Below are 24,494 nucleotides of genomic sequence, written 5' to 3'. Positions count from 1 at the left end.
TTGTCATACATATTAATATCGCCGAAATAGCTTTAGTTGAATGTAGCCAGGCAAATGCCGGGCTAGGAGAAGATAACTGTCCTGGGCTTTATATCACTTATGTGTGGACTGTTCTAAAGGGATAATGATAGAGGAACCCTTATCTACCACCAGTTTGCTTATTCAGTGAATTTGTTTTCTTAACACCTGGGTTGCATTAAAGTGTACTACACTTTTTTAACTTAAAAAATATAATAAAAACTAGGCTATATAAGAAGCTATGCCAAGCACACCACACTGAGGTTAAAATTTTTCAAGAGGTTCCCTACCCCCTCCCAATTGTTCCTAGGGTATTTGCAGTTACTATGAAAACCACACATAGGCAGATTGACTCCATAGGTTTAATTATGTTTATCAGTATCCCTGCTGATACTGGGTTCCTGTTCATCAGTTGAGGTGACATCATCAAGCTTCCCTCCTGGAAGCTTTGCCTCTTCACCTTTCCCCAGCTAGAATAGCAGGGAGCCCTCTGTGGTAATGGTTGGTGGTGCTGTTTGGCCACTAAGTTTTAACAAATCAGTCACCTCTAATAATTAAAAAGCTTCTAAATGTTATTACCTGTGTGCCTTACACATACCAATCAGGGGCCAGCAGACATGGACTCTGGCTGAGCAGAGGAATGTGTGAGTAGATTCTGGAGATTTGGAATTCACAGAGAACCAGGCTCAGAAGAAGGCAGGGGTAGAACAGAGCAAAGACCAGGTTAGCCTAGGATCCACCTGATGGGCTCTGCTGACACCTGCACCCCCTACATGTCACCTCCACTGCTCTGGCCTTGCTGTGAAGTGTTCCCACCTTCCTTGAGGCTTTATGTGACCTTGTGCAGATAAAGTCTCACTAGGAATATCTGCCTGGATCCCAGCCCAGCTGACCAAGTGAGAGAGGGAGCACCTGCCTGCTCTGTGTGGTCCTGTGTAATGCGAGGTAGAGCAGGAAGGGAGGATTCCTCACCATGGGAACAGTATTGGATATGGAGAGCCCTCCAAAATGAAATTGTCCACTACTGTATTGTAAAGACCTGGTTAGTAAATATTTTCTATATGTTGGAAAATGGTTTTCACCATTTAAAACGAGGACATAGGGATCCCTGGGTGGCGCAGCGGTTTAGCGCCTGCCTTTGGCCCAGGGTGCAATCCTGGAGACCCGGGATCGAATCCCACGTCGGGCTCCCGGTGCATGGAGCCTGCTTCTCCCTCTGCCTATGTCTCTGCCTCTCTCTCTCTCTCTCTCTCTCTCTGTGACTATCATAAATAAATAAAAATTTAAAAAATAATAATAAAACAAGGACATATTTTTACATTATGTACTTTCTTTCAGATGGCAGTGAAATTCCAGCTTCGACCTTGATGGAAATTTTGCTAATGAATGATTTTAAACTTGTCATTAACAAAGTAACATATGATGTACAGTGCCCCAAGAAAGGTAAGAGATACAGCTATGCAACCATCTCAGCATTTCCCTTTTAATTGTGGGACTTTTACAGGGAGCAAGCTTAAGAACCTTCTTAATTAACCAAATAACCAAGAAGGCTTTTGGTAACCGATATTTAAGTTTTGCTAGCAGGGGTATGAATGATCAATAGCAGTTGCCCAGCAGGGATTTTAGTGTCATACACTCTTTTTATAGTTTTAAGACTTCACTTTGGGATCTTGAATGCTTAACCTGACATTATTGGGTTAAGAAGAAGTGGGCCTGGGGATCCCTGGGTGGCGCAGCGGTTTGGCGCCTGCCTTTGGCCCAGGGCTCGATCCTGGAGACCCGGGATCGAATCCCACATCGGGCCTCCGGTGCATGGAGCCTGTTTCTCCCTCTGCCTGTGTCTCTGCCTCTCTCTCTCTGTGTGACTATCATGAAAAAAAAAAAAATTTATAAAAAAAAGAAGTGGGCCTCAAAATCCAAGTGCATATCAACTGTATTGTGCTTAACTCTTTTTAAAAAAAAAGACTTGATTTTTCTTTTTTTTTTAGATTTATTTATTTATTTATTTATTTATTTATTTATTTATTTATTTATTTATTTATGATAGAGAGAGAGGCAGAGACACAGGCAGAGGGAGAAACAGGCTCCATGTAGGGAGCCCGATGTGGGACTTGATCCCGGGACTCCAGGATCGGGCCCTGGGCCAAAGGCAGGCACAAAACCGCTGAGCCACCCAGGGATCCCCAGACTTGATTTTTCTTAGAGTGGTTTTAGTAGGTTCATAGTAAGATTGAGCAGATAGTATACAGTTCCCATAAACTCTCTGTCCACCACCCCATAGCCTCCCCCACTGTCAGGCAACAGAGTGGTACATTTGTTATAATCCATGAACCTACACTGGCCCATCATTACTCAAAGCTCATAGTTGACATTTGGGTTCACTCTTGAGTTTTTAATAAATGTATAATGACATACATCCACCATTATAGTATCATACAGAGTACTCCACTACCCAAAAGTCCTCTGTGATGTGCCCATTCATCCCTTCTACCCCTTCAACCCCTGGCAACTGCTAAGTATGTTTAGGGACATCTGGGTGGCCCAGTGGTTGAGTGTCTGCCTTTGGCTCGGGGTGTGATCCCGGGATCTGGGATCAAGTCCCACATCGGGCTCCTTGTGGGGAGCCTCCTTCTCCCTCTACCACCCTCTTGCTCAATCTCTCTCTCTCTTTCATGAATAAATAAATAAAACCTTAAAAAAAAAAAACGCAAAACCAGTATGCTTGGTTTTGTAAGAAACTGGCAAACTTTCTTCCAAAGTGGCTGTACCATTTTGCATGTCCCTCAGCAGTGTGTGAGAGTTACTGCTGCTCCACCCCACCTCCTTTTCAGCATTTAGTGTTGTCAGCGTTTTGGATTTTGACCATTCTAATAGGTGTGTAATAGCTTATTTTTTCTTAACTTGCACTTGCTTAATGGCCTATGATTTCAAATGCTTATTGTATTCTTTGATGAGGTGTCTTTTCAAGTCCTTGGCCCATTTTTTAAGCAGGTTGTCCATTTTTCATTGTAGATTTAAGATTGTTTTGCATATTTTAGATAACAGTTCATTATCAAATCTTTCCTTTGCAAATATTTTTCCCCCTATCTGTAGCTTGTCTTCTCATTCTCTTGGCATTGTCTTTTGTAGAGCAGAGGTTTCAATTTTAATGAAACCCAGTATATCATTTATTTCTTTCATGGATTGTACCCTTGGTGTACATAACAAGTCATCTCCATACCCAGATTCATCAGGGTTTTCTCCAATGCTCTAGGAGTTATATGATTATGCATTTTACATTTAAGTCTGTGATCCATTTTGAGTTAATTTTTGTGAAGGATATACGGTCTGAATCTAGATTCTTTCTTTCTGTTTGCTTTTGCATGTGAATGGCTAATTCTTCCAGCACCATTTGTTGAAAAGGCAGTCTTTATTGTATTGCCTTTGCTCCTTTGTCAAAGACCAGTTGACTATATTTATATGGGTCTGTTTCTGGGCTCTCTATTCAATTCTTTTTTTTTTTTTTTAAGATTTTATTTATTCATCCATGAGAGTCACAGAAAGAGAAAGAGAGAGAGAGAGAAAGAGGCAGAGACACAGGCAGAGGGAGAAGCAGGCTCCATGCAGGGAGCCCGATGTGGGACTTGATCCTGGAACTCCAACTTGATTCCGGGACTCCAGGATCACACCCCAGGCCAAAGGCAGGCACTAAACTGCTGGGCCACCCAGGGATCCCCTCTCTATTCAACTCTATTGACCTGTTCATTCCTTTACCAATATCAGTCTGTCTTGACTACTATAGCTTTATAGTAAGTCTTGGAATTGAGTAGTGTCAATTCTCTATTTTTCTTCCATACTGAGCTGGCTATTCTAGATCTTTTGACTTCCCATTTAAACTTTAGAATCAGTTTGTTGATAACCACAAAATACCTTGCTGGAATCTTGATTTGGACTATGCTGAACGTATAGATAAAGTTGTCAGTTTCAAGTCCTACTTCCCATGAACATGGGAACATCTCTCCATTTATTTAGTTCTTCTTTGATGCCTTTCACCAGTTTTATAGTTTTCCTCAAGGATCTTGATCATAGCTTGTTACATTTATACCTAAGTATTTCCATTTTTTAGGTGATGATGTAAATGGTAATATATTTTAATTTCCAAATTCCACTTTCTCGTGTGTTATAAGGTGATTGGCTTTTATATACTAGCCTTGTATCCTGCAATTTTGCTATAATTGCTTATTAGTTTCAGCAGTTTTGTTTTGTCAATTCTTTCACATTTTCTACATAGACAGTCTGTCATCTGTGAACAAAGTTCTATTTCTTTACAGTCTGTTCACTTTTATATCTTTTTTTTTTTTTTTACTTCATTAGCTAGGACTTGGCATATGATTTATAAAAGAGTAGTGAGAGGAGATACCTAGCTTTTTTCCTGGTCTTGGCAGGAAAGCTTTAAGTTTCTCATCATTAAATATGTTATTAACAAGTTGAGGAAGTTCCTCTCTATTCCTGCTTTACTGAGGGTTGTCATCATGAATAGGTACTGGATTTTTTTCAAATGTATTTCTCCATTTATTGGTATGATCACATGATTTTTCTTCTTTGGCTTTTTGATGTAATGGATTGCATTAATTGGCTTTGGAAAGTTGAACCAACCTTCCATATCTGTAATAAATCCCAGTTGGTCCTGATGCATAATTGTTTTTATACATCGTTGGATTTAGTTTACTAATACTTTGTCGAGGATTTTTGCAACTTTGTTCATCAGAGACCCTGATCTTTAATTTTCTTTTCCTGTAATGTCCTTATCTGATTTTTGCATTAGGGTAATGTCTCATAGAATGAGTTAGGAATCATTCCTTCTGCTTCTATCTTCTGGAAGGGATTGTAGAGAATTGGTATAAAATCATATTTAAATGTTGAATAGAATTCTTCAGTGAACCCATTTGGGTCTAGTGCTTTCCATTTTGGCAGGTTATTAGTTAATGATTCAATTTTTAAAATAGATACAGGCTTATTCATATTGTCTATTTTTTCTTGTGTTTATTTTGCCAATGTGTCTTTTCAAAGAATGGATCCTTTTAATTTGGGTTATTAAATTTGCAAGCATGGGGTTATTCAGAATTTCCTTTATTATCCTTTAAATGTTCATTGGATCTATAATGATGTTTTATCTTTCATTTCTGATATGAGTAATTTGTGTCTTCCCTTTTTTTCTTGTTATGGCTAGGGGTTTATCAATTTTAATGATCTCTCCAAAGAACTAGCTTTTGGTTTCATTGATTTTCTTTATTGATTTTCTGTTCTCAATTTAACTGATTCTTTTTTTTTTTTTAAATTATTTTTAGGTAATCTCTATACCCAACATGGGGCTCAAACTCACAACCTCAGGATCAAGAGTTGTATGCTCTTCTGACTGAGCTAGCCAAGCACCCCTTGATTTCATTGATTTCTGCTCTAATTTTGTTTCTTTTCTTCTGCTTATGTTGAATTTAATGTGCTTCTCTTTTTCTAGTTACCTACAGTGGAAACTTAAATTATTGATTTTAGATGTCTCTTCTTTTCTAATGTATGCCTTCAATTCTATAAATTTCCCTCTGAGCACTGCTTTGTTTCATCCTACAAATTTTGATAAGTTGTGTTTTCATTTTCATGTAGTTCGAAATATCATGTAACTTTTCTTGATTTCTTCTTTGACCCATGTGTTATTTAGAAGTATGCTGTTTAATTGCCAAAAATTTTGAGATTTTCCAGCCCTCTTTTTGATTTATTCTTAAAGTCCATTGTGGTCTGAGAGCATACATTGTAGGATTTATATTCTTTTGTATTTGTTTGGATGTGGCCCCAAGTGAGATTTATCGTGGTGAATGTTCCATGTAAGCTTGAAAGGTATGTATGTTCTCTGTTGTTGGATGAAATAGTCTGTACATGTTACTTCTATCCAGATGATTGATAGTACTGTTGAGTGTAGCTATGTCCTTAATGTTTTGGGGTCTTTTTTTTTTTTCTGGCTGGATCTCTCCATATCTGATAGAGAGTATTGAAGTCTCCAACTGTTATTGGATTTATTTCTTCCTCCTTGCAGTTCTATCAGATATGGAGACACTCATATTTTGACACTTTATTGTTAGTTACATACACATTAAGGGTTGCTATGTTTGCTTGAAGAATTGACTCCCTTATGTAATTATGTAATACTCTTCTTTGTTCTTTTCTTTAAAAAAAAAAAAAAAAAGGATTTATTTTTTCATAAGAGAGACAGGCAGAGACCTAAGCAGAGGGAGATGGAGAAGCGGACTCTCTGCTAAGCAGGGAGCCCGACACAGGCTTGATCCCAGCACCCCAAGATCGCGACCTGAGCCACCTGGTGCCCTGCCTTCTGTTGAATTTTCTCATGAATTTTATGATTCCATTTTTCTTTTATAGCATATCAGTGATAGTTTTAAATATTACTTTTTTCAGTGATTGCCCTAGATTTTGCAATATACATTTGCAATTAACCCAAATCCACCTTTTTTTTTTTTTATTAAGTTTTTTTCCCTAAGTAGACTCCACACTTAGTATGGAGCCACTTTCAGGGCTTGAACTCAGAACCCTGAGATCAAGACCTGAATGGATATAACCATCTGAACCACCAAGGCTCCCCTAAAGATTTTAAGTAATCTCTATACCCACTGTGGCTTGAATTTATAACCTTGAGACCAAGAGTCACACGTACTACCAGCTGAGCCAGACAGGCACTCCCAAATCCACTTTCAAATAACACTAGATGGATTGTTTCACAGGCATTGCAAGTACCTTGTAATACTATGTATTTCTAATTCTTTCTTCCCATCCCTTGTTACTCATTTCACTCATATATAAGCAATAAGCATTGAATATACTTTTGCTGCTATTATTTTGAAGAGACTGTTGTTAGCTGAAGTAATAAGCAAAAAGAAAAATAATTTTATCTTCCTTTATTCTTTCTTTAATGTAGAATTCCTTTATGTAGATCTAGGTTTCTGACCTTGTATCATTGTCCTTTCCTTCACTTTTTTTTTTTTTAAAGATTTTATTTATTTATTCATGGGAGACACAGAGAGAGGCAGAGACAAGGCAGAGGGAGAAGCAGGCTCCATGCAGGGAGCCTGATGTGGGACTCGATCCCGGGACTCCAGGATCACACCCTGGGCGGAAGGCAGACGCTGAACCTCTGAGCCACCTGGGCACCTCCCCTTTCCTTTACTTTTAACACTTCTTGCAAGGCAAGCCCATTGGCAACAAATTATCAATTTTTGTTTGAGAAAGTCTGCATTTCTCCTTCACTTTTGAAGGATCATTTGGTGGGATAACAGCATTCTAGGTTTGTGTTTTTTTTCTCATGTTGACACAGAATGAACACATCTTTTAGAGTTTCTAACAGAAAGAAAGAGGATTTTATTGGAGTCTAAGTTGGGACAACTGCTTGTCTTCACAAAGCAGTGGTGCTCTGTCAAAGGAACATTTGGTGCAGAGTTTTTACTTTCTTTTTCTTTTTTTTTTTTTTTTACATAAAAAGTTACAAATCGGGGATCCTTGGGAGGCTCAGCCTTTTAGCGCCTGCCTTTAGCCTGGGGCATGATCCTGAAATCCCAGGATTGAGTCCCACATCAGGCTCCCTGCATGGAACCTGCTTCTCCCTCTGCCTGTGTCTCTGCCTCTCTCTCTTTCTCTCTCTGTGTCTCTCATGAATAAATACATAAAATCTTTTTTTTATAAATGTTACAAATAATTAGACAAAGGACATTTCAGAAAGTTGCTGACATCTTAAGTTTCTAATATATGCAAGGCTGTAGGACTTTAATGTTGTGGGAACCAGGGAAGTTTCTTCCTTTATCTTCTGTGTTCAGTATGTTCTTCCAGGGTAATTTTCTTTAATGAAGCAGATGTACAGTGTATAGAGCTGGTACTTTGAGGTTTTGCCAAGTCCTTTTGACCTTGGTAGATGGTAAATATAGGACCCAAGACATGAAGTTGAAAATTTCCTTTATTACTCTTCAAAGCTTGGTTTTTCCCTGTCTCCTTCCCTGCTGGTACCAACTCTGAGGGGAGTCAGGTGTCTGCTTTATCTGTGCTCTTCTGTAGGGAAGGTGTTCTTTCCTTGGGTTTTTAGTGGTTTCTTTATCTTTGATTTTCTGCAGTTTAAATATGATACACCTTGCTTTTTCCCCTTGCTGTATAATTTTTTGTTGAAAATTGGACATGATGGGACGCCAGGGTGGCTCAGTGGTTGAGTGTCTGTCTTTGGCCCAGGGTGTGATCCTGGTGTCCCGGTATCGAGTTCTGCATCAGGCTCCCTGCATAGAGCCTGCTTATCCCTCTGCCTAGGTCTCTGCCTCTCTCTGTGTCTTTCATGAATAAATAATTAAAAAAAAAAAAAAAGAAAGAAAGTTGGACATGATGTGTTGTGTAGTAGAACCTGAAGCAAGGAGGCATTTAATCTGAGGTTTTATGTGTATCTGGCTAAGAGGCTGTTGGCCTATAGCTGTAGGTATCGGAGGTCTGTGTTTCTTCTCGTGCCCCTGTTTTTCTCTTCTGTGTTGTCTCTGAGTTTCCCTAGAAATTCTTTCTTAGGGTATGCGTCTTGCACAGAACTGCAGCCCTGTTGGTGTGATGGTAGGGTCTTGGGGGTGGGGGGAGGAGCATTGTATAAACCTATGACTGAATCTCAGTTATTTTATTGGGCCAGAATTCCAGGGCTGCAGCTTTCAGTAGAGTTTCTTAGCCACTTTATTTTTCCTTTCCTTTGTGAGCCAGGAGGTCTAGAGGGGGCTGGGAGTAGCTAATTGCCTTTCTTCCAGCCAGATAAGGCTCTGGTAAAGTAGTTTCCTTGCTAGGAGAAAGTTGCTTGGGGGCTGATCCAGAATGGTTACTTTTCCCCTCTCCCTGCGCCAAGCACCAGATTATTTGGATCTCTGATCTTCACTGTGAGAACCCTGTGGGGCTCCTGGAGATAAAACTAGTGAATGCCTGTGAGGTTTTTACTTCTCAAACTGGTCAGCACTGAGCCTCCAGCAATTCACCAGTTATGCTGAAGTGTTCCTGCCAGTATTAGCTCTGGAGGCTTCTGTTCCCAGTAAGTTGTGACCGTAGACTGCTGGAGACAGCAGAAAGGAATTCATAAGCCTGTGCCTGAAAAAATAGATGACTAAATAGATCAATAAATAAGGGAAGGCTCTTGTTTATAGTTAGAATGCCAAGTGCTGACTGGCAAATGGGAGGGCTGCTGGAATCGAAAAGTTGTCATATTGCAAGCAGATTCCTCCAAATTCTGCATCAGCCAAGAATTATCAATAGATGCCAGTGAAAAGGGAAAAGGGGAGGGGATTTAGATTAAAAAAGAATAAATGCTGTAACAGAGAGAAATGGGAGCAAATCATAAGGTGCTTCAGGGGCTCCCACTAATTAACTGGTACAATTTGAACACCATGGTGCCCATGTCTTGTGACTTGCCCCCATTTTGATTTCAGGCTTTTTCTTTCTGGTATAAGTAGATGATCCAGGCTGATCTTGTACCCCAGCATTGATGTCAGCCATTTCTCTGAAGATCCCTTGAAGAAAAATAGATTTTTAAAAATTTTAATTGTATGTTTGAAAATTTTATGTTATTTTCAAACACAAGTATAGAGAAATTAAAATGAATCCATCATTTCAACAATTGTGAACTTTCTTCTGTTAATTCTTTTTTCTTTTTTTAAAGACTTTATTTATTCATGAGAGACACAGACAAAGAGAGAGGCAGAGACATATGCAGAGGGAGAAGCAGGCTCCATGAAGGGAGCCTGATGTGGGACTCAATCCTGGGACTCCAGGATCACACCCTGGGCTGAAGGTAGGCGCTCAATCACTGAGCCACCCAGGCGTCCCTGTTAATTCTTAAAATCAGGGCAGTATTAAACCTCAAAGAGAGAAGGATGCTAGAAGTTCATAAATACAGAAATGAAAACCCATGTTAAGATAGAAAGTTTGTGTCTGGTGAGTTCCTGATGATGGGGAACAGAAGGCTAGCTGAGAACAAAGCACAACCTCACACCCTGCAAACCTCCTCCCCCAACTTCTGGATGGGATATGTGTGACATTCCTCCAGGAAGCTCCCAACTATCTTAATGCCTTACTAGAGGGAAAAACCATCTTTAACTGACAATGGCAGGCCTCCAGTATCTTGTAGGTTCTCTTGAGCATGTGAAAATCCTTTTGAAACCTCCCTTTTCCTTATCTCCAACTCCCAAGTATATAATCAGCCACCCCCACAAGCCCTGGGCAGCAGCTCTTCCTGCCCATGGGTCCTGCCCCCAGGCTTTAATAAAACCACCATTTTGCACCAAAGACATCTCAAGAGTTCTTTCTTGGTCATTGGCTCCAGACCGCACCCCACCAAACCTCACCTATATTCCAAAACTACATCACCCAACATTCTGGAAAGCCTTCTGTTTCCTGGTCTCTGGGTTGAGTACTTGAGGATACAAGTGGAAACCGATGATTTTAGGGCATCTTTTTGTTTTACTTGTCCTTCCTCTCCTGCAGGCCCCAACATGTTACATACACCTTTAGGTCCAGGTGGACTAATTACAACCTCCTTCCTGCCATCTCCTTGGGAGGAGAGCTGCCTCCCTGCCTGGAGGGGTGGTTGCTGGGATGGTGCTGGCTCACCAGATGCCTCACTGAACACCAAACCCGACTGACTCAGTCTCACAATGGGAATTAAAATAATGGGCACAGTAGGTATGGTTGGCAGGAAAATGACAGAGGAATTATACAGGATTAATAGAAAATTCAGTTTATAAAATTGTAAATTTGGAGTTAAAAAAATGTATTTAAACCCCGTTCCTTCTCTAAAGCATTGGCAAAGATTCGAAATTTAGTCTATGAAAAAAAAAAACAACAAAAAGAAATTCAGTATATGAAAATGAAATCTGTATTAAAGACACATATAAAAGGAATAAGCAGCTTCTGAAGAAAAAGAAAAGAGTAATTGTCTCTCGTTTTTGGTTTTTGTTAGGAGATACCACAGACAAATGCTCGTTTGTTTATTTAGGGAAATGTTTAAATTGGTAATACAACATATGAATTTTGCGGTGCCATTTCTGAAAGACCATAGCTTGTCACTGAGCTCAGATCAACATTGCATGTAACCCAACAAAGACTGTCTCTTTGACCAAACATTAGCCAGGTGCCTCCGAGCCTTCTTCTTGACTAGACCTCAGTCTGGACCCATAAAGATGGCAGATTCTCCACACAGATGATTTTGTTCACCTCCAGTCCCATGCCTACCACCCCCACCCCCCAAGAGACTTGAACAAACCCCAGCATAGTTTCTGTCAGCATAAGGGCATATCCCCAGGATTATGCTTGCCTGGGGAAGTGCGACACTGCCAGGAGAACTTCTCGTGCATTCAGGGAAAACTTGGTGATAGGCAGACAGGTCCCTGAACGTTTTCTTCTAGCAATTACTTCAGAAAGCTTGCAATTCTAAATTCTTTCTCTATGCCTTTGAAGTATACAGCCTCTGCCTTCCAGAACTGTCATCTCAAGGACCTGAGAAAACTACTCTTTGAAACACAAATGTCCAGGGAGCTGACGCTTGCTCTTCTCCCAGCTGTGTGGCTGCCTTGCTCGACTTCCACACTGCCTTCTGTTTGTTTCTCTTCTGCTTAAGTGCCAATTACCAACCCAAATGGCCGAGTTGCCCTAACCTTTGCCCTAACCCTAACCTAGAATCCTCAGGCCCAGGCTGTAGATTTCCACTTCTCCGACTCCACTGAGGCCCCCACCCCCCATCCTCTCCTCTGTCCCTAGAGCACCCAGCCGCCTCTGCACAAATACAAGTTGAGCTCAGTTCACACTGGACCCTCTTCCATATCACAGTGCTGCCTGGATAAAATCTGTCCTTATCACTTAAGGTCTGGCTTTGTCTTGGATACACTCCACAGCTTGGGACGAAATCATGCCCCAGCTAGACCTTTCTTCTATATATAGACCTTTTGTTTTTTTTAATTTTTAATTTTGTACACTTTTTAAATAGCAGTACATTTTTCACCAAAATAAAAGGACTCTGACTTGTACAAATCTCAAAAGTCTAGAAGAGAACTTATGCTTCTCACTACTTCCTGGCAGCTTTAGCCTAGAATGTAGAAGGGATTAAGACTACACTAAAGTCTTGAAGGCAGTGGGTAGAATGGAAGGGAAATAACTCCGAGGCCTGCTGATCCTCCCTGGAGGCTCACTGGGCTACTCCTGACTCCAGGGCCCTAAACCTGCTGTGGATACAAATGCACACTGCAGGTGGGCGGATCTGCCCTGCCATGTCCCACCCTGTCCCCCACCTCCAGTTCTCTAACAGCACTGGGGAACAGCTACAACACTCAGAAAAGGAGCATTACAGCCCAGTTTTTGTGTGTTTGTAGACCCAGAGTGGCAGAAGGATTAAGAGAAAATCCATATGCAAAAGAACTTTGTTAAACATTCAGAAACTGTGACTTCCTTTCCTAGCAGTATGAACCTCCTTTCAGATCTACATCTTGTTGAACTTATATTTTAAACTTTCATTTACACTTTCGTACACCAGCTTCCCTCCCCTGTGCATCCTAAGATAATTTTTGGATAAATGCCTGGGATAAAGGGGTAGGGATCTTAGGTTGAGGTTGGATATAAAAAATGAGCCATAAGGAGGGCACTTGTGATGAGCACTGGGTGTTGTATGTAAGTGATAAATCACTACATTTCTCCTCCTGAAACCAATATTACACTATATGTTAAGTAACTAGAATTTATTTTTTTTAAAGATTTTATTTATTTATTCATGAGAGACACAGAGAGAGAAAGAGAGGCAGAGACACAGGCAGAGAGAGAAGCAAGCTCCACACAGGGAGTCTGACGTGGGACTCGATCCCGGGTCTCCAGGATCACGCCCTGGGCCGAAGGCAGGTGCCAAACTGCTGAGCCACCCAGGGATCGCCAGTAACTAGAATTTAAATAAAAACTTAAAACAACAACAAAAAAATGAACCCGTAAACCAAAAGTGTTATAAACTAAGGTGAGGCATGCACCTGGATTCTGGTAGAAGGGTACCTTTTCCATTTGAAGATTTTTAAAGAAATAGCAAAGTCGTATTACAAAAGAAAAAAAGACCAAAAAAAATAGTTTTAAGCCTACCGTCTAGCAATTTGTCGTTCCAGACTTTCTTCTATGGGAGAGACAGATCACCTGAGACAGGAAGAAAGGCCAATACCAAATGCCTCCCTGGGACTTGGGGTGCCCGGGTGGCCGGCCATAGGCACACAGGTTGGAGTCCCTGAACTGGGAGAGCCTGGTAGAAGAAGTGTGGTGACCGCCTTACGTGTCCTTTCTGTCTTTTCTCAGAAAAACTGAGTATGGAACATGCTACTCAGATGGAAAATGTGAAATCCTTGGTTCACAGACTGTTTACAGCTTTGCATTTAGAAGAGTTTCAGAAAAAACGAGAGCACCTCTTACTGGAGAAAATTGACCACCTGAAGGGACAGCTGCGGCCTCTCGAACAGGTTGGAAAGTGTCACAGTTGAGTCTGTGTGAAAATAATACTGTTGATTGACCACTTGTGGAGTGAATGTTTTTGTGAATGCTCCACATATGCTCATTTTCTCCTTCAGTCCTCACGATGAGCCTGTGCATTTGGTACTCTATTATCTTTGTCATCCTTCAGGTGAGGAAGCAGAGACCACAAGGGTGCATAGCTACTAATGTGGTGGAGCCCGAACATGAATTCTGGCGGCCCCACTGGAGCTGCATCTTGAACTGTGTGCTGTGCTGCCCCTCCAGACTGTCCTCTCTGTAAATGAGGACAATATGAGCCGGGCTACACTAGCTGCAGTGCTTCCAGGTTCTTTTTTACAGGATAGGCCCGTGGCTCCAGCCCTGTTTATAGATGTACAGCTGGAGAGTTAGCACCGGCTTCCTAGCATCCAAAAGTTAATCATTAGTGGAGGAGGAAAAAAAAAACTTTTTTTGAGAAGCGTGGAGGAGTCTGTTTTAAGGGAAAAACCTGCATCTTTTAAACCACTGATACCATTTGTGATTTTTAAAAATGGATGGGTGTTATCTGTGTGTCTTTGTATCTGAATAGGAAGTTTCTGGAAATAAACTTTGATAGTATCCTCTAAGGATACTCGAGATGGCAGAGCAAGGGACTTTTGAATTATATTTCTTGGATTTATTTTTTACTTTTTAAAAAGTGGGTAATATATTTACTTGCATTAAGATTTGAAAATCTGGAAAGGTGCCAGTGGAAAGTTTTCCTCCTCCTACCATATCCTTACACCCATGGATCATCTGTGTATACACAAGTACAAATATATTATTTTGTCCCCTTTTTCAGAAAAGGGCATACACTATCACATACTCTTCTCACCTTTTTTCACTAACAGTGTATCTGGAAAGATCTGCACATTGATGTGTGGTTTCCACACTACTGCTGCTCAATAGCTCAGCAGATAATATTGATAAGTGTCAGTCTTCTACTCTTGAGAATCTGTAATGAACCGTGTGTGCAAGTGTACCTAGAGGATGCATCCCTAGCAGTGCAGTTGCTAGATCAAAGAAGATAGGCATGTAATTTTAGGTTTCAGAGGACAGCATCTTGAGTTTTTCATTGTATACCCTTCTGTACTCTTTCATTTTTTTCCCCCAAAAGCAGGCCAATTTAAAAAAGGGGTCATTTCTGAGCTGACTTGGAAGTGAGTAAGTGATCACTCATGAATGTATATGTTTCATAACTTTTCCCTAAATCAGATCTTGTTAAAATAATGCCGATAGGTATGATTTTACTTGTTCCTTCTTTTATTTCCCCTTAATTTGGTACACTATAAACTGACCCAAGCTCTTTCCCGCCCCCCTCAGATAAAAGCTGGAATTGAAGCTCGCTCAGAAGCTAAAACGAGCAGACTTCTGTGGGCTGGGTTAGCACTGTTGTCCGTTCAGGGCGGGGCCTTGGCCTGGCTCACCTGGTGGGTGTACTCCTGGGATATTATGGAACCAGTGACCTACTTCATCACAGTTGCAAATTCCATGGTCTTTTTTGCATACTTTATAATCACCCGACAGGTGAGTCATTTGTTAGGAAAACGGTAAGTTAGAACATGTTTTGCAAATAATTCCTTCTCCAGCTGAAGTAATATAGCTCACAAATTTCTCCACTGAGATAAACACATCAAATTTTGTTCTGTGCCTTTATAAATATGATTGAATATGTATTGCAGAAACACTCAGTAACTTTAACTTTATTGCATGATGATTTTGCTAAAACAGTTTTCTTTTTCATTCTATCCCAATATGTGTGATTTCTCTTCCCAGCATGCTTACTTTTGAAAGCAGCAGCTGATCTCAAGCAAGACAAAATGTTTCACTTGTGTTGCCTTATGCTTTCTCTGTTGGCCACTGCAAATATTTTACTCATCTGCCTTCTTTTGCTTTAGTGTTGCTAAGGCAAGTGTCTTTCTTGCAGAGACATTATGTTCATATGTTCTTTTTTTTTTTTTTTTTTTTCCTCTTAGGATTATACTTACTCAGCTGTTAAGAGTAGGCAGTTTCTTCACTTCTTCCATAAAAAATCAAAGAAACAACATTTTGATGTGGTGCAGTACAACAAGTTAAAAGAAGATCTTGCTAAGGTACTTTATTGCAACTATGACGTCTTCTAACTGGTCTTGTTTGGGAGCCAGAACTTAGTATTGGGGAGATCTGCAAGTTAAATCTTGGTCCTTCGTCCTAGATAGACTTTTATGTACTGTGCTTTGCTCAGTGAGACAGCTGACATGTGTGATGTTAATTTCATTTCAGACAGTTTTGGGTTTTTTGGGTTTTTTTTGACAGTTTTGGTTTTGATTCCTGTATTCTACCTGGGGTTATCTTCTAATATGTGTGGGAAAATGTCTTAAATGACTTTGAGATAGTAAAATAATAGTTTTCAGCAGCAGTCTTATTTCTATTGACTCTCTGAGTGTGCTTTTAAGGAAAACAATCCAATTATCAAGCTCAACTTTTTTTTTTTTTAGAACAGGGGAGGGGCAGAGGGAAAGAGAGGGAGAGAATCTTAAGTGGGCTCCACACCCATTGTGGAACCCCACGTGGGGGTCGGGAGGGTGGGTTGGATCTCACAACCTTGAGATCATGACCTGAGCTGAAATCAAGAGTTCGAAGCTTAACTGACTGAGCCACCCAGGCACCTCTCAAGCCCAACTTTTTAAGGACATAAAAGAAACTAGACTTTTAGGAAGGTGAATACCAGAAAGAATTTTTTTTTCCTTTTTAAAGATTATTTATTTCTTTGAGAGAGAGTGCACACGGGAGCAGGGGAAGTGGGAGGGAGAGGGAGAAGCAGTTCCCCGCTGAGCAGGAAGCCCAATGTGGGGCTCCACCCCAGAACCCCGGATCATGACCTGAGCCCAAGGCAGTTTAACTGACTGAGCCACCCAGATACCCTAAATTTTAAGCTTTTTTAAAGGCATTTGTAAGTTCCTTCTCCTTAAAAATAAAAGAATCAATATGGTATTCCTCCCTTCATCTTTTCCATCTTTCCAGTGAGAAAACAGAGGTGTTAGTTCCTTGCCCAGGTATCTACAGTGTTAAAAAGTGGGGAAAGCAGGCTATGAACCCAACAGTCTGACTCTGGAGCCTATGCTCTGAGGGTCCTCGACACAATTTGTGTCTTTGGGAGCTTTTACGCTGGCCCCTGGTGGACTCTTTAGCTTTGTTCAGATGATAGCTAATGGTAGCTTCTCAACACATTAAGTGAATTTTTAATTTTTCTTAGTCATTTTATAAGAAAAAAGTTTTGGTAAAAATCTCTTGCACTGCTTATTTAGTAGCCAGTGTTCATAATATCTCTTGTTACCTGTACCTTCTAAACTTCCCATCCCTCAAATTAGAAGAACAAGTTATTACTAGAATTAAATGTGTAATCCAAGAATTGGGGATGAGGAAACCTTTAACAACTTTTACATTCTATAAAAGCACTACTTAGGAAAAATACAATGATTTTATCTCTAATTAGTGGGAACTTTTACGTTTGAAGGATCTAATCCAAGAAGGCTAAGGGATGGATGTTCTTCCACCTAGTTCATAGCCCCAGGCATTTAAGATTTAAAGTAGCATCTGTGCAAAATAAATAAATAAATAAAGTAGCATCTGTGAAGTATTTTTTTTTAAGGTAATAACATTGAGGAAGAAGGGAGACTGATGGGTCACAGGGTGCTTTTCTTTTCAAATAAGGACTAGAAAAACCATAGTAAAGGGGACTGCGAACATAGCAAGAACTTGAAGGATGTATTAGAAACCTTAGACTCTTTCTTTCAAAGAGGATCCCTAGTCATCAAAATATTATAGATATTTGCCATTAGTACTTGAAATTTGTTTGTTTAACCTAAGATACATTAAATTTATAGAATTCTTGTGCATTGATGCTGTTTCTCATTCTCTCTGATCATGTAGTTTCTCCTTTTTCCCATTGACAGGCTACAGAGTCGCTGAAACAGGTGCGCCACTCTCTCTATTTGCGAATGCAAGGAAAGGAACTCAATGGAAAGAATTAATCTTGCATTTTTAAATATCATTGAATTTTTTCCAGTACGTGTTGATTCTGTAACTTAAAAACTGGAACTTTTTGAGTCCCATAGTTCCTTTGAATTTGATTGTTTTAATCTCTTTTGTTAAATTAAAAAAAATGCTTGCAAAACACAGGTATTCTTTGAAGTTCTCACTTGAGATTTTTAGTGTGTGGATTCACATGACTTGCCCAGGGTTAATGCCAGAAGGAGCTTGGACATGTCCATTAAAGTCAGAGCAGCTGCTGCTGCGGTTTGGCATTTGAGCTGAGTCCTCATCCTCCTGGGTTATGTTTATTCCCCTGCATACGTGGAGTGGTCCATGTGCCTGGCATTTGCTCTCATTCTTAGGTTTCCTTTAGAATTGTCTTGTCATTAATTTATTTTTAAGTACATAATAGTAAGAAGACCTTTATCCTGAAACATAGCTAAATTATAAAATTATAAAATGTCATTTGAAATGTTTCATCTTAACTAATATTTTACTGAGATATAGATACTATTGATACAATATCAAGTACTGATGTAGGTACTTTACATATACGTTATTTGTAATCCTATATCCTATGAAAGTAGCTGTTTTTGTTTTGTTTTTAAAATATTTTATTTATTCATGAGAGACACAGAGAGGCAGAGACACAGGCAGAGGGAGAAGCAGGCTCCATGCAGGGAGCCCGATGTGGGACTCAATCCTGGGACTCCAGGATCATGCCCTGAGCCACAGGCAGACACTCAACTGCTGAGCCACCCAGGCGTCCCCAAAAGTAGCTGTTTTTTTTTTTTTTTTTTTTTTTTTTTTAAAGTAGCTGTTTTTAATCCCAGTTTAATAATAAGGAAATGGAGGCATGGAGAGGCTGGTTGGCCCAAGTGCACAGAGCCAGATTTCAGCACCTACTCATGGTGGAAGAAAGATCTTTGTGCATTTACAACTAATGGTAGTTAGTCCATTGGCCTGGAAGGATAATGATGATACCCTGATTTGCTATTCAAAATACCCAAAGCCACCAATGTTTTCCGAGTTTATTTTTCGATCAAGTCAGATTCAAACTTCTACACTGTAAGTGGAGCGGCACACAATGACTGCTTGCCATTTGTGTCAGTATCTCTGAAACATGGAAATTTTTAATCACTACAATATTGAGGTTTTATTACTAAGCTAAGAATACGCGCTGTGTTTTTATATAATCATTATGACGAGCCCAAGGACATGTTCTGCCTTTTGCTATTCCTAGGGAGAGACAAGACCATCAAGTATGATCAAAGTTAAGAGAAATAACTTGGGAAGGGTGGGCCTTGCCTTTTGGGTGGAACTTGGAAAGAGGGAAAGCAGGGATATAATGTGGGAAGGGCAGGGGAGTCCTGAAATGGGTCTTGGCTCTGTACTGGAGTATTTCTCCAGGGAATATACAATGAAAAGGAGTAGAATGCTTGAAACAAGTTTGGACTGGGAGGATGGGATCAGATAATGGAATCAGGATTCTGGATTTAACATGGGAAACAGCAGAGTACATCCAGTGTGGGATAGAAAGCATATGGGCTTTAGGGTCAGGGAGGTTCTGCACTTACTAGCTGGAGATATTAGGCAGTTAACTTGACCTCTCCTCATTAAGGTAATTAATTATAAAATGCCATTGACCTTATTGAGAGTTAAGTGAGATGAAATGCTTTGAACATGAGTAGCTAATATAAGCTACTCTATAAATGTCACACTTGAGTAGAGGTTCCAGGAGAACATGGATTGTGGGGACTCCTAGGTGGCTCAGCGGTTGCGCGTCTGTCTGCCTTTAGGTCAGGGTGTGATCCCGGGATGCCTGGATCAAGTCCAGCATTAGGCTCCCTGTGAGGAGCCTGCTTCTCCCTCTGCCTGTGTCTCTGCCTCTCTGTCTCTGTCTCTCATGAATAAATAAATAAAAATCTTTGAAATAACAAGCAAACTGGGATTGTTGTTTGCTTTGTTCACTGATGGATCCATCCCAGGTGCCAAGAATAATGCCTGGCTTTGCTAGGTACCCAAGAAAGATAGGTAAAAGGCCTGTGGCATTTTCAGGTATAGCACTGGGCAGAGTCCAGTCTGGGAAAGTAGAAAGAATAGCTTCTGAATTTTTGCACGTAGTCTAAGGGCAATCTGGAAAGATGGCATAGACTAGAGCAGGTGTTGGCAAATTCATATATGATGCCTGTTTTCACAAATGCAGTGTTACTGGAAGTCAGCTGCATTGAACTTTGGCTCTTTCTGCACTGTACACAGCAAACTTTTCTATGCAGTAGAGAGAGTTTGGCTGCAAAGCCTAACCTATTTACTTTCTGGCTTTTTACAGAAAAATTTTGATGAACCCCTGAACAATAAATATGAAAGATGATTATCAAAGAATACTTCTGTGTTTTTAGGGCTTCAGAAAGTCATGTGAAATTTTACTTATTTATTCATAGAGACAGAGAGAGAGAGGCAGAGACACAGGCAGAGGAAGAAGCAGGCATCATACAGAGAGCCTGACGTGGGACTCGATCTACAGTCTCCAGGATCACGCCCTGGGCTGCAGGTGGCACTAAACTGCACCACGGGCTGCCCAGAAAGTCATGTGAAAAATGAATTCTTAGAAAAGATAGCTTCCTTTGATTTGTATCTTCTTACTCGACAAGTAATACGGAGTTTAATTCTTCAGATCAGGGACTATTGTGTAAGTCACATTGTACTTTGGTGAAATTCATTTCTTAGTACCAAGGGGACAACTCAGTAATAAGCGGCAGGACACTCCAGCCTTTATAATATTTAAGCTGTAGTTTAATGAACATTATGTTAATATTAAAGCTGTAGAGATCAGGTAACTAATAATATAAACAAGTGTGATCTTTCTACTCAATTCCAAGTTGTAAGTACAAAAAGATTGGAACCAAAATTAAGGGAATCCAATTATATGTTAATTTTATTACAAAAATATTGTCTTATTTAGAGACAACTGTTAAAATTCAGTTGTGTCCCTCTTACTTCCATGGCATTTTGGAACCCAGATAATGTCATTGCAGTTTGATATCACTGCAACTCTTCAACTGAGTTTGTTGAAGGAAAAAAGTGGTTTTGTTCATTTTGTTTTTAATACTTTTGAATAACATCAACTTTCTCTTAGGTAACCAGAATTGTGTCATCTTTGCCATCAGGCCAGTGTTCATGAGGTGAACTGAGGAGCGGCTTTGTAGTCATTAGCTCTGGAAAGTAGAGTCACAGTGATGGCAGTGCCTGTGGTAGGCCCCGTCATGACCACACACAAAGGTATCAGTGTCCCGCTCACCACAGCCTCTAGTCGCCTCTCGCTGTGATCTGCAGCTGAAACGGCACATGCAAACGATCACTTCTGAACTAGCGAGTCGTATGTTTCAGTCCTCAGAGCGCAAACATTTTACCAGCCTCCGACAGGCTACTAACAGAGTTACTCCAGTTTTATAGATCATATTAGTAAGCATGGACTCTTAAAAGTAACATCTATTATTCCATTAACACTAAGGTCCCTGAGTGGGACCAGTGACTGCTGGACAGCGTATGGCCACTTAACCTGGAAGAGCCACAGATTCCAATTCTCAGGAATTAAGTGTGTTTTGTATTTCTTCCTCAGAATACCATACAGCAGTCCTTGTAGGTGATTTTTTTAAATACTAGACTTATTTTTTATTGAAGCATATTTGACATACAATGCTAATGTTAAATTAGTGTCAGGTGTACAGCACGGTGATTCAAAATTTATATACATCATAAAGTGTTTACCATGAGAAATTAGGTTGCCATCTGTCACCACCCAATACATATTATTAACTGTATTCCTCGTGCTGTTGATTTTGTTCCCATGTCTTATTTATTTTATAACTGGAAGTTTGTACCTTTTAATTCCCTTCCGCTATTTTGCCTATCACCTCTCCCCCGCCCACCCCCCAGCAACCAGCAGATGTTCTCTTTAGCTGTGAGCTCAATTTTTTTAAATTTCACATATAAATGAGATCATACGGTATTTGTTTTTCTCTCATTTCACTTAGCATAATACCCACTAGGTCCATCCTTGTTACAGATGGCAAGATTTCATTCTTTTTTAATGACTTAATATTCCATTGAATATGTTATACAGGCATACCTTAGAGATAGTGTGGATTCTGTTCCAAACCATCGCAATGAAGCAAATATTGTAATAAAGCAAGTCAAATGAATTTTTTGGTTGCCCAGTATATGTTATGTTTATACTCTAGTCTATTAAGGGTGCAGTGACATTATGTCTTAAAAAAGCAATGTAACAACTGGGGGATTAAGGGATGCTGCCCCCACCTCACTCCCATGCAGTTGAAAATCTCTGTGTAACTTATGACTCCCTCTAAACTTAATAGCTTCTGTTGACCAGAAGCCTTACTGAGAACATAAATGGTCAATTAACATATGCTTTGTATAATACATATATTTTTAAATAATAATAAAAGTTCCCCCCAGCTTTATTCCAAAAATAGATATTAAATAACGTATAAAAGGAAAAGGAGCTGATGTTGGGTTCGGCTTGCATCCCCTTCTCTTTATCCTAGCTCTTCTCGTATCTTGCCTATTTTGGGGGACATTTTCTTAGAATGGGGATCTTCTACCTCCTTGGCTTTATAATAATGGAGAGCCACCTCCAGAAGCCAACTGTCTTCAATCTCTCCAATACCTGTCTCATGAACTCCTTGGTAGTCAAGACAAGTTCATGGTAGAGCAACCAGTGTGGCTGTTCCTCAAAGAGGGAGGAGTTGGGGTGAATGAACACTGTCTGCTGCTGTTTGTGCGATAGCCACTACGAGTCAACCGGGCCGTGTGGTAAAAGTAACCAGCTGTGATGGCCTTGCATACACGGATATAGTCCCCCTGGCAGGAGCTGTGACCCTGCTTATTGTAATAAGGGTCTTATTCTTACAGTAAGCTAGAGAAAACATTAAGAAAATCATAAGAAAAATGTATTTATAGGTACTGTATTTATCAAAAACATCTACATATAAGTGGACCTGTGCAGTTCAAACCCATGTTCAAGGACAAACTATATCTACTTTTAAATAAAAAAGTTTCATTGATAAGAAGAATGCTAACCATTCTTCTTTTGCTGGTGGAGGGACTTGTCCCCATTGTTGATGGCTGCTGACTGATTGGGGTGGTAGCTGTGGCCATTTCTTTAGGACAACAATGACGTTTGTTGCATCAATTGACTCTTCCTTTCACAAACAATTTCTCTGTAGCCTATGATGCTGCTTGATGGCACTTTATCCACAATAGAACTTAATTCAAAATTAGGAATCAATTCTCTGTCAAACGCTGTTGCTGTTTTATGAACTAAGTTTATGTAATATACGAACGCTTTGTTGTCATTTCAACAATCTTCACAGCATCTTCACCAGCAGTCGATTCCATGTCAAGAAACCACTTTTAATTCCAGTTCTTTTGCTGTTTCTATCCTATCTATAGCTACTTTCTCCACTGAAATCTTGAACCCCTCAAAGCCATATAGGTGGGGATCAGTTTCTTCCAAGCTCCTGTTTATGTTAATATTTTTACTTCTTCCCATGAATCAAGCATGTTCTTAATGGCATCTAGAATGGTAAATCCTTTCCAGAATGTTTTCAGTTTACTTTGCCCAGATCCATCAGAGGAATCACTGTCTATGGTAGCTATAGTCTTACATAATATACTTCTTAGGGATCCCTGGTGGCTCAGCAGTTGAGCGTCTTTGGCTCAGGGCGTGATCCAAATTCAAGGATCAAGTCCCACATCAGGCTTCCTGCATGGAGCCTGTTTCTCCCTCAGCCTATGTCTCTGCCTCTCTCTGTGTCTCTCATGAATAAATAAATAAAATCTTTTTTTAAAAAAAAAACTTCTGGGCGGCCCGGGTGGCTCAGCGGTTTAGCGCCGCCTTCAGCCCAGGGCGTGATCCTAGAGACCTGGGATCGAGTCCCACGTCGGGCTCCCTGCATGGAGCCTGCTTCTCCCTCTACCTGTGTCTCTGCCTCCCTCTCTCTCTGTGTTTCTAATGAATAAGTAAAATCTTTAAAAAAAAAATAAAAATTAAAAATAAAAAAATAAACTTCTTAAATATTAAGACTTGAAAAATGAAAGGACTCCTTAATCCATGGGCTGCAGAATGGATGCTCCATCAGAGCTTCGGGTGACCAGGTTCATTGTCAATGAGCAGTAGTATTTTGAAAGGAATCTTTTTTTTTTTAGATTTTATTTATTTATTCATGAGAGAGAGAGAGAGAGAGACTCCATGCAGGGAGCCTGACATGGGACTTGATCCTAGGTCTCCAGGATCGCGCCCTGGGCCGAAGGCTGCGCCAAACCACTGAGCCATCCAGGCGTCTCAAGCAGTAGGTTTCTAAAGTGGGCTTTAAATATTCAGTAAACCATGTTGTTAACAGATATGCAGCCATCCAGGCTTTGTTGTTCCATTTTACCGAGCACAGGAAGAGTAAATTTAGCAGAATTCTGAAGGGCCCTAGGATCTTCTGAATGCTAAATGAACATTGGTCTCAAATTCACCAGCTGTATTAGCCCCTAACAAGAGAGTCAACCTGTCCTTTGAAGCTTCGAAGTTAGACATTGACTTCTCCTAACTATAAAAATTCTAGATAGCATCTTCTTCCAAGGGGGCTGTTTCATCTACATTGAAGATCTGTTATGTAGCCACCTTCATAAATGATATTAGCTAGATCTCCTGGATAACTGTCAGCTTCTACATTGGCACTTGCTGCTCCATCCTGCCCTTTTATGTTATGGAGACGGCTCCTTTCCTTAGACCTCCAGAACAAACCAACCCCTGCTAGCTTCCATCTTCTCTTTGGCAGCTTCTTTACTTCTCAGCCTTCATAGATTTGAAGAGTTATGGGCTTGCTCTGGATTCAGCTTTA

At 40.2% G+C, this 24,494-nt stretch overlaps 1 protein-coding gene across 3 annotated transcripts in view; it reads left to right on the top strand.

The window, feature by feature from the left end:
* The window catches only part of MCUB (mitochondrial calcium uniporter dominant negative subunit beta), a 102,895-nt gene extending 82,441 nt beyond the window's left edge, over nucleotides 1-20,454 (top strand). The window contains exons 4-9 of one of the 3 annotated variants that reach the window (XM_072755494.1): nucleotides 1,357-1,461; nucleotides 13,378-13,538; nucleotides 14,893-15,096; nucleotides 15,546-15,662; nucleotides 17,505-17,525; nucleotides 20,025-20,454. In XM_072755494.1, the coding sequence (XP_072611595.1) occupies nucleotides 1,357-1,461; nucleotides 13,378-13,538; nucleotides 14,893-15,096; nucleotides 15,546-15,662; nucleotides 17,505-17,525; nucleotides 20,025-20,144 (728 nt within the window). In that variant the 3' untranslated portion in view covers nucleotides 20,145-20,454. Of the gene's footprint in view, nucleotides 1-1,356; nucleotides 1,462-13,377; nucleotides 13,539-14,892; nucleotides 15,097-15,545; nucleotides 15,663-17,504; nucleotides 17,750-20,024 lie in introns of those variants that run through there. The other 2 variants (XM_072755495.1, XM_072755496.1) reach the window with 2 other exon arrangements.
* Nucleotides 20,455-24,494: the final 4,040 nt, after the last annotated feature.

This window comes from Vulpes vulpes, chromosome 4 (genome assembly GCF_048418805.1).
Source record: "Vulpes vulpes isolate BD-2025 chromosome 4, VulVul3, whole genome shotgun sequence".
In the NCBI taxonomy this organism is placed as follows: Eukaryota; Metazoa; Chordata; class Mammalia; order Carnivora; family Canidae; genus Vulpes; species Vulpes vulpes.
Note: the sequence above shows the minus strand (reverse complement) of the source record. Positions and strands in the feature narration are given on the sequence as shown.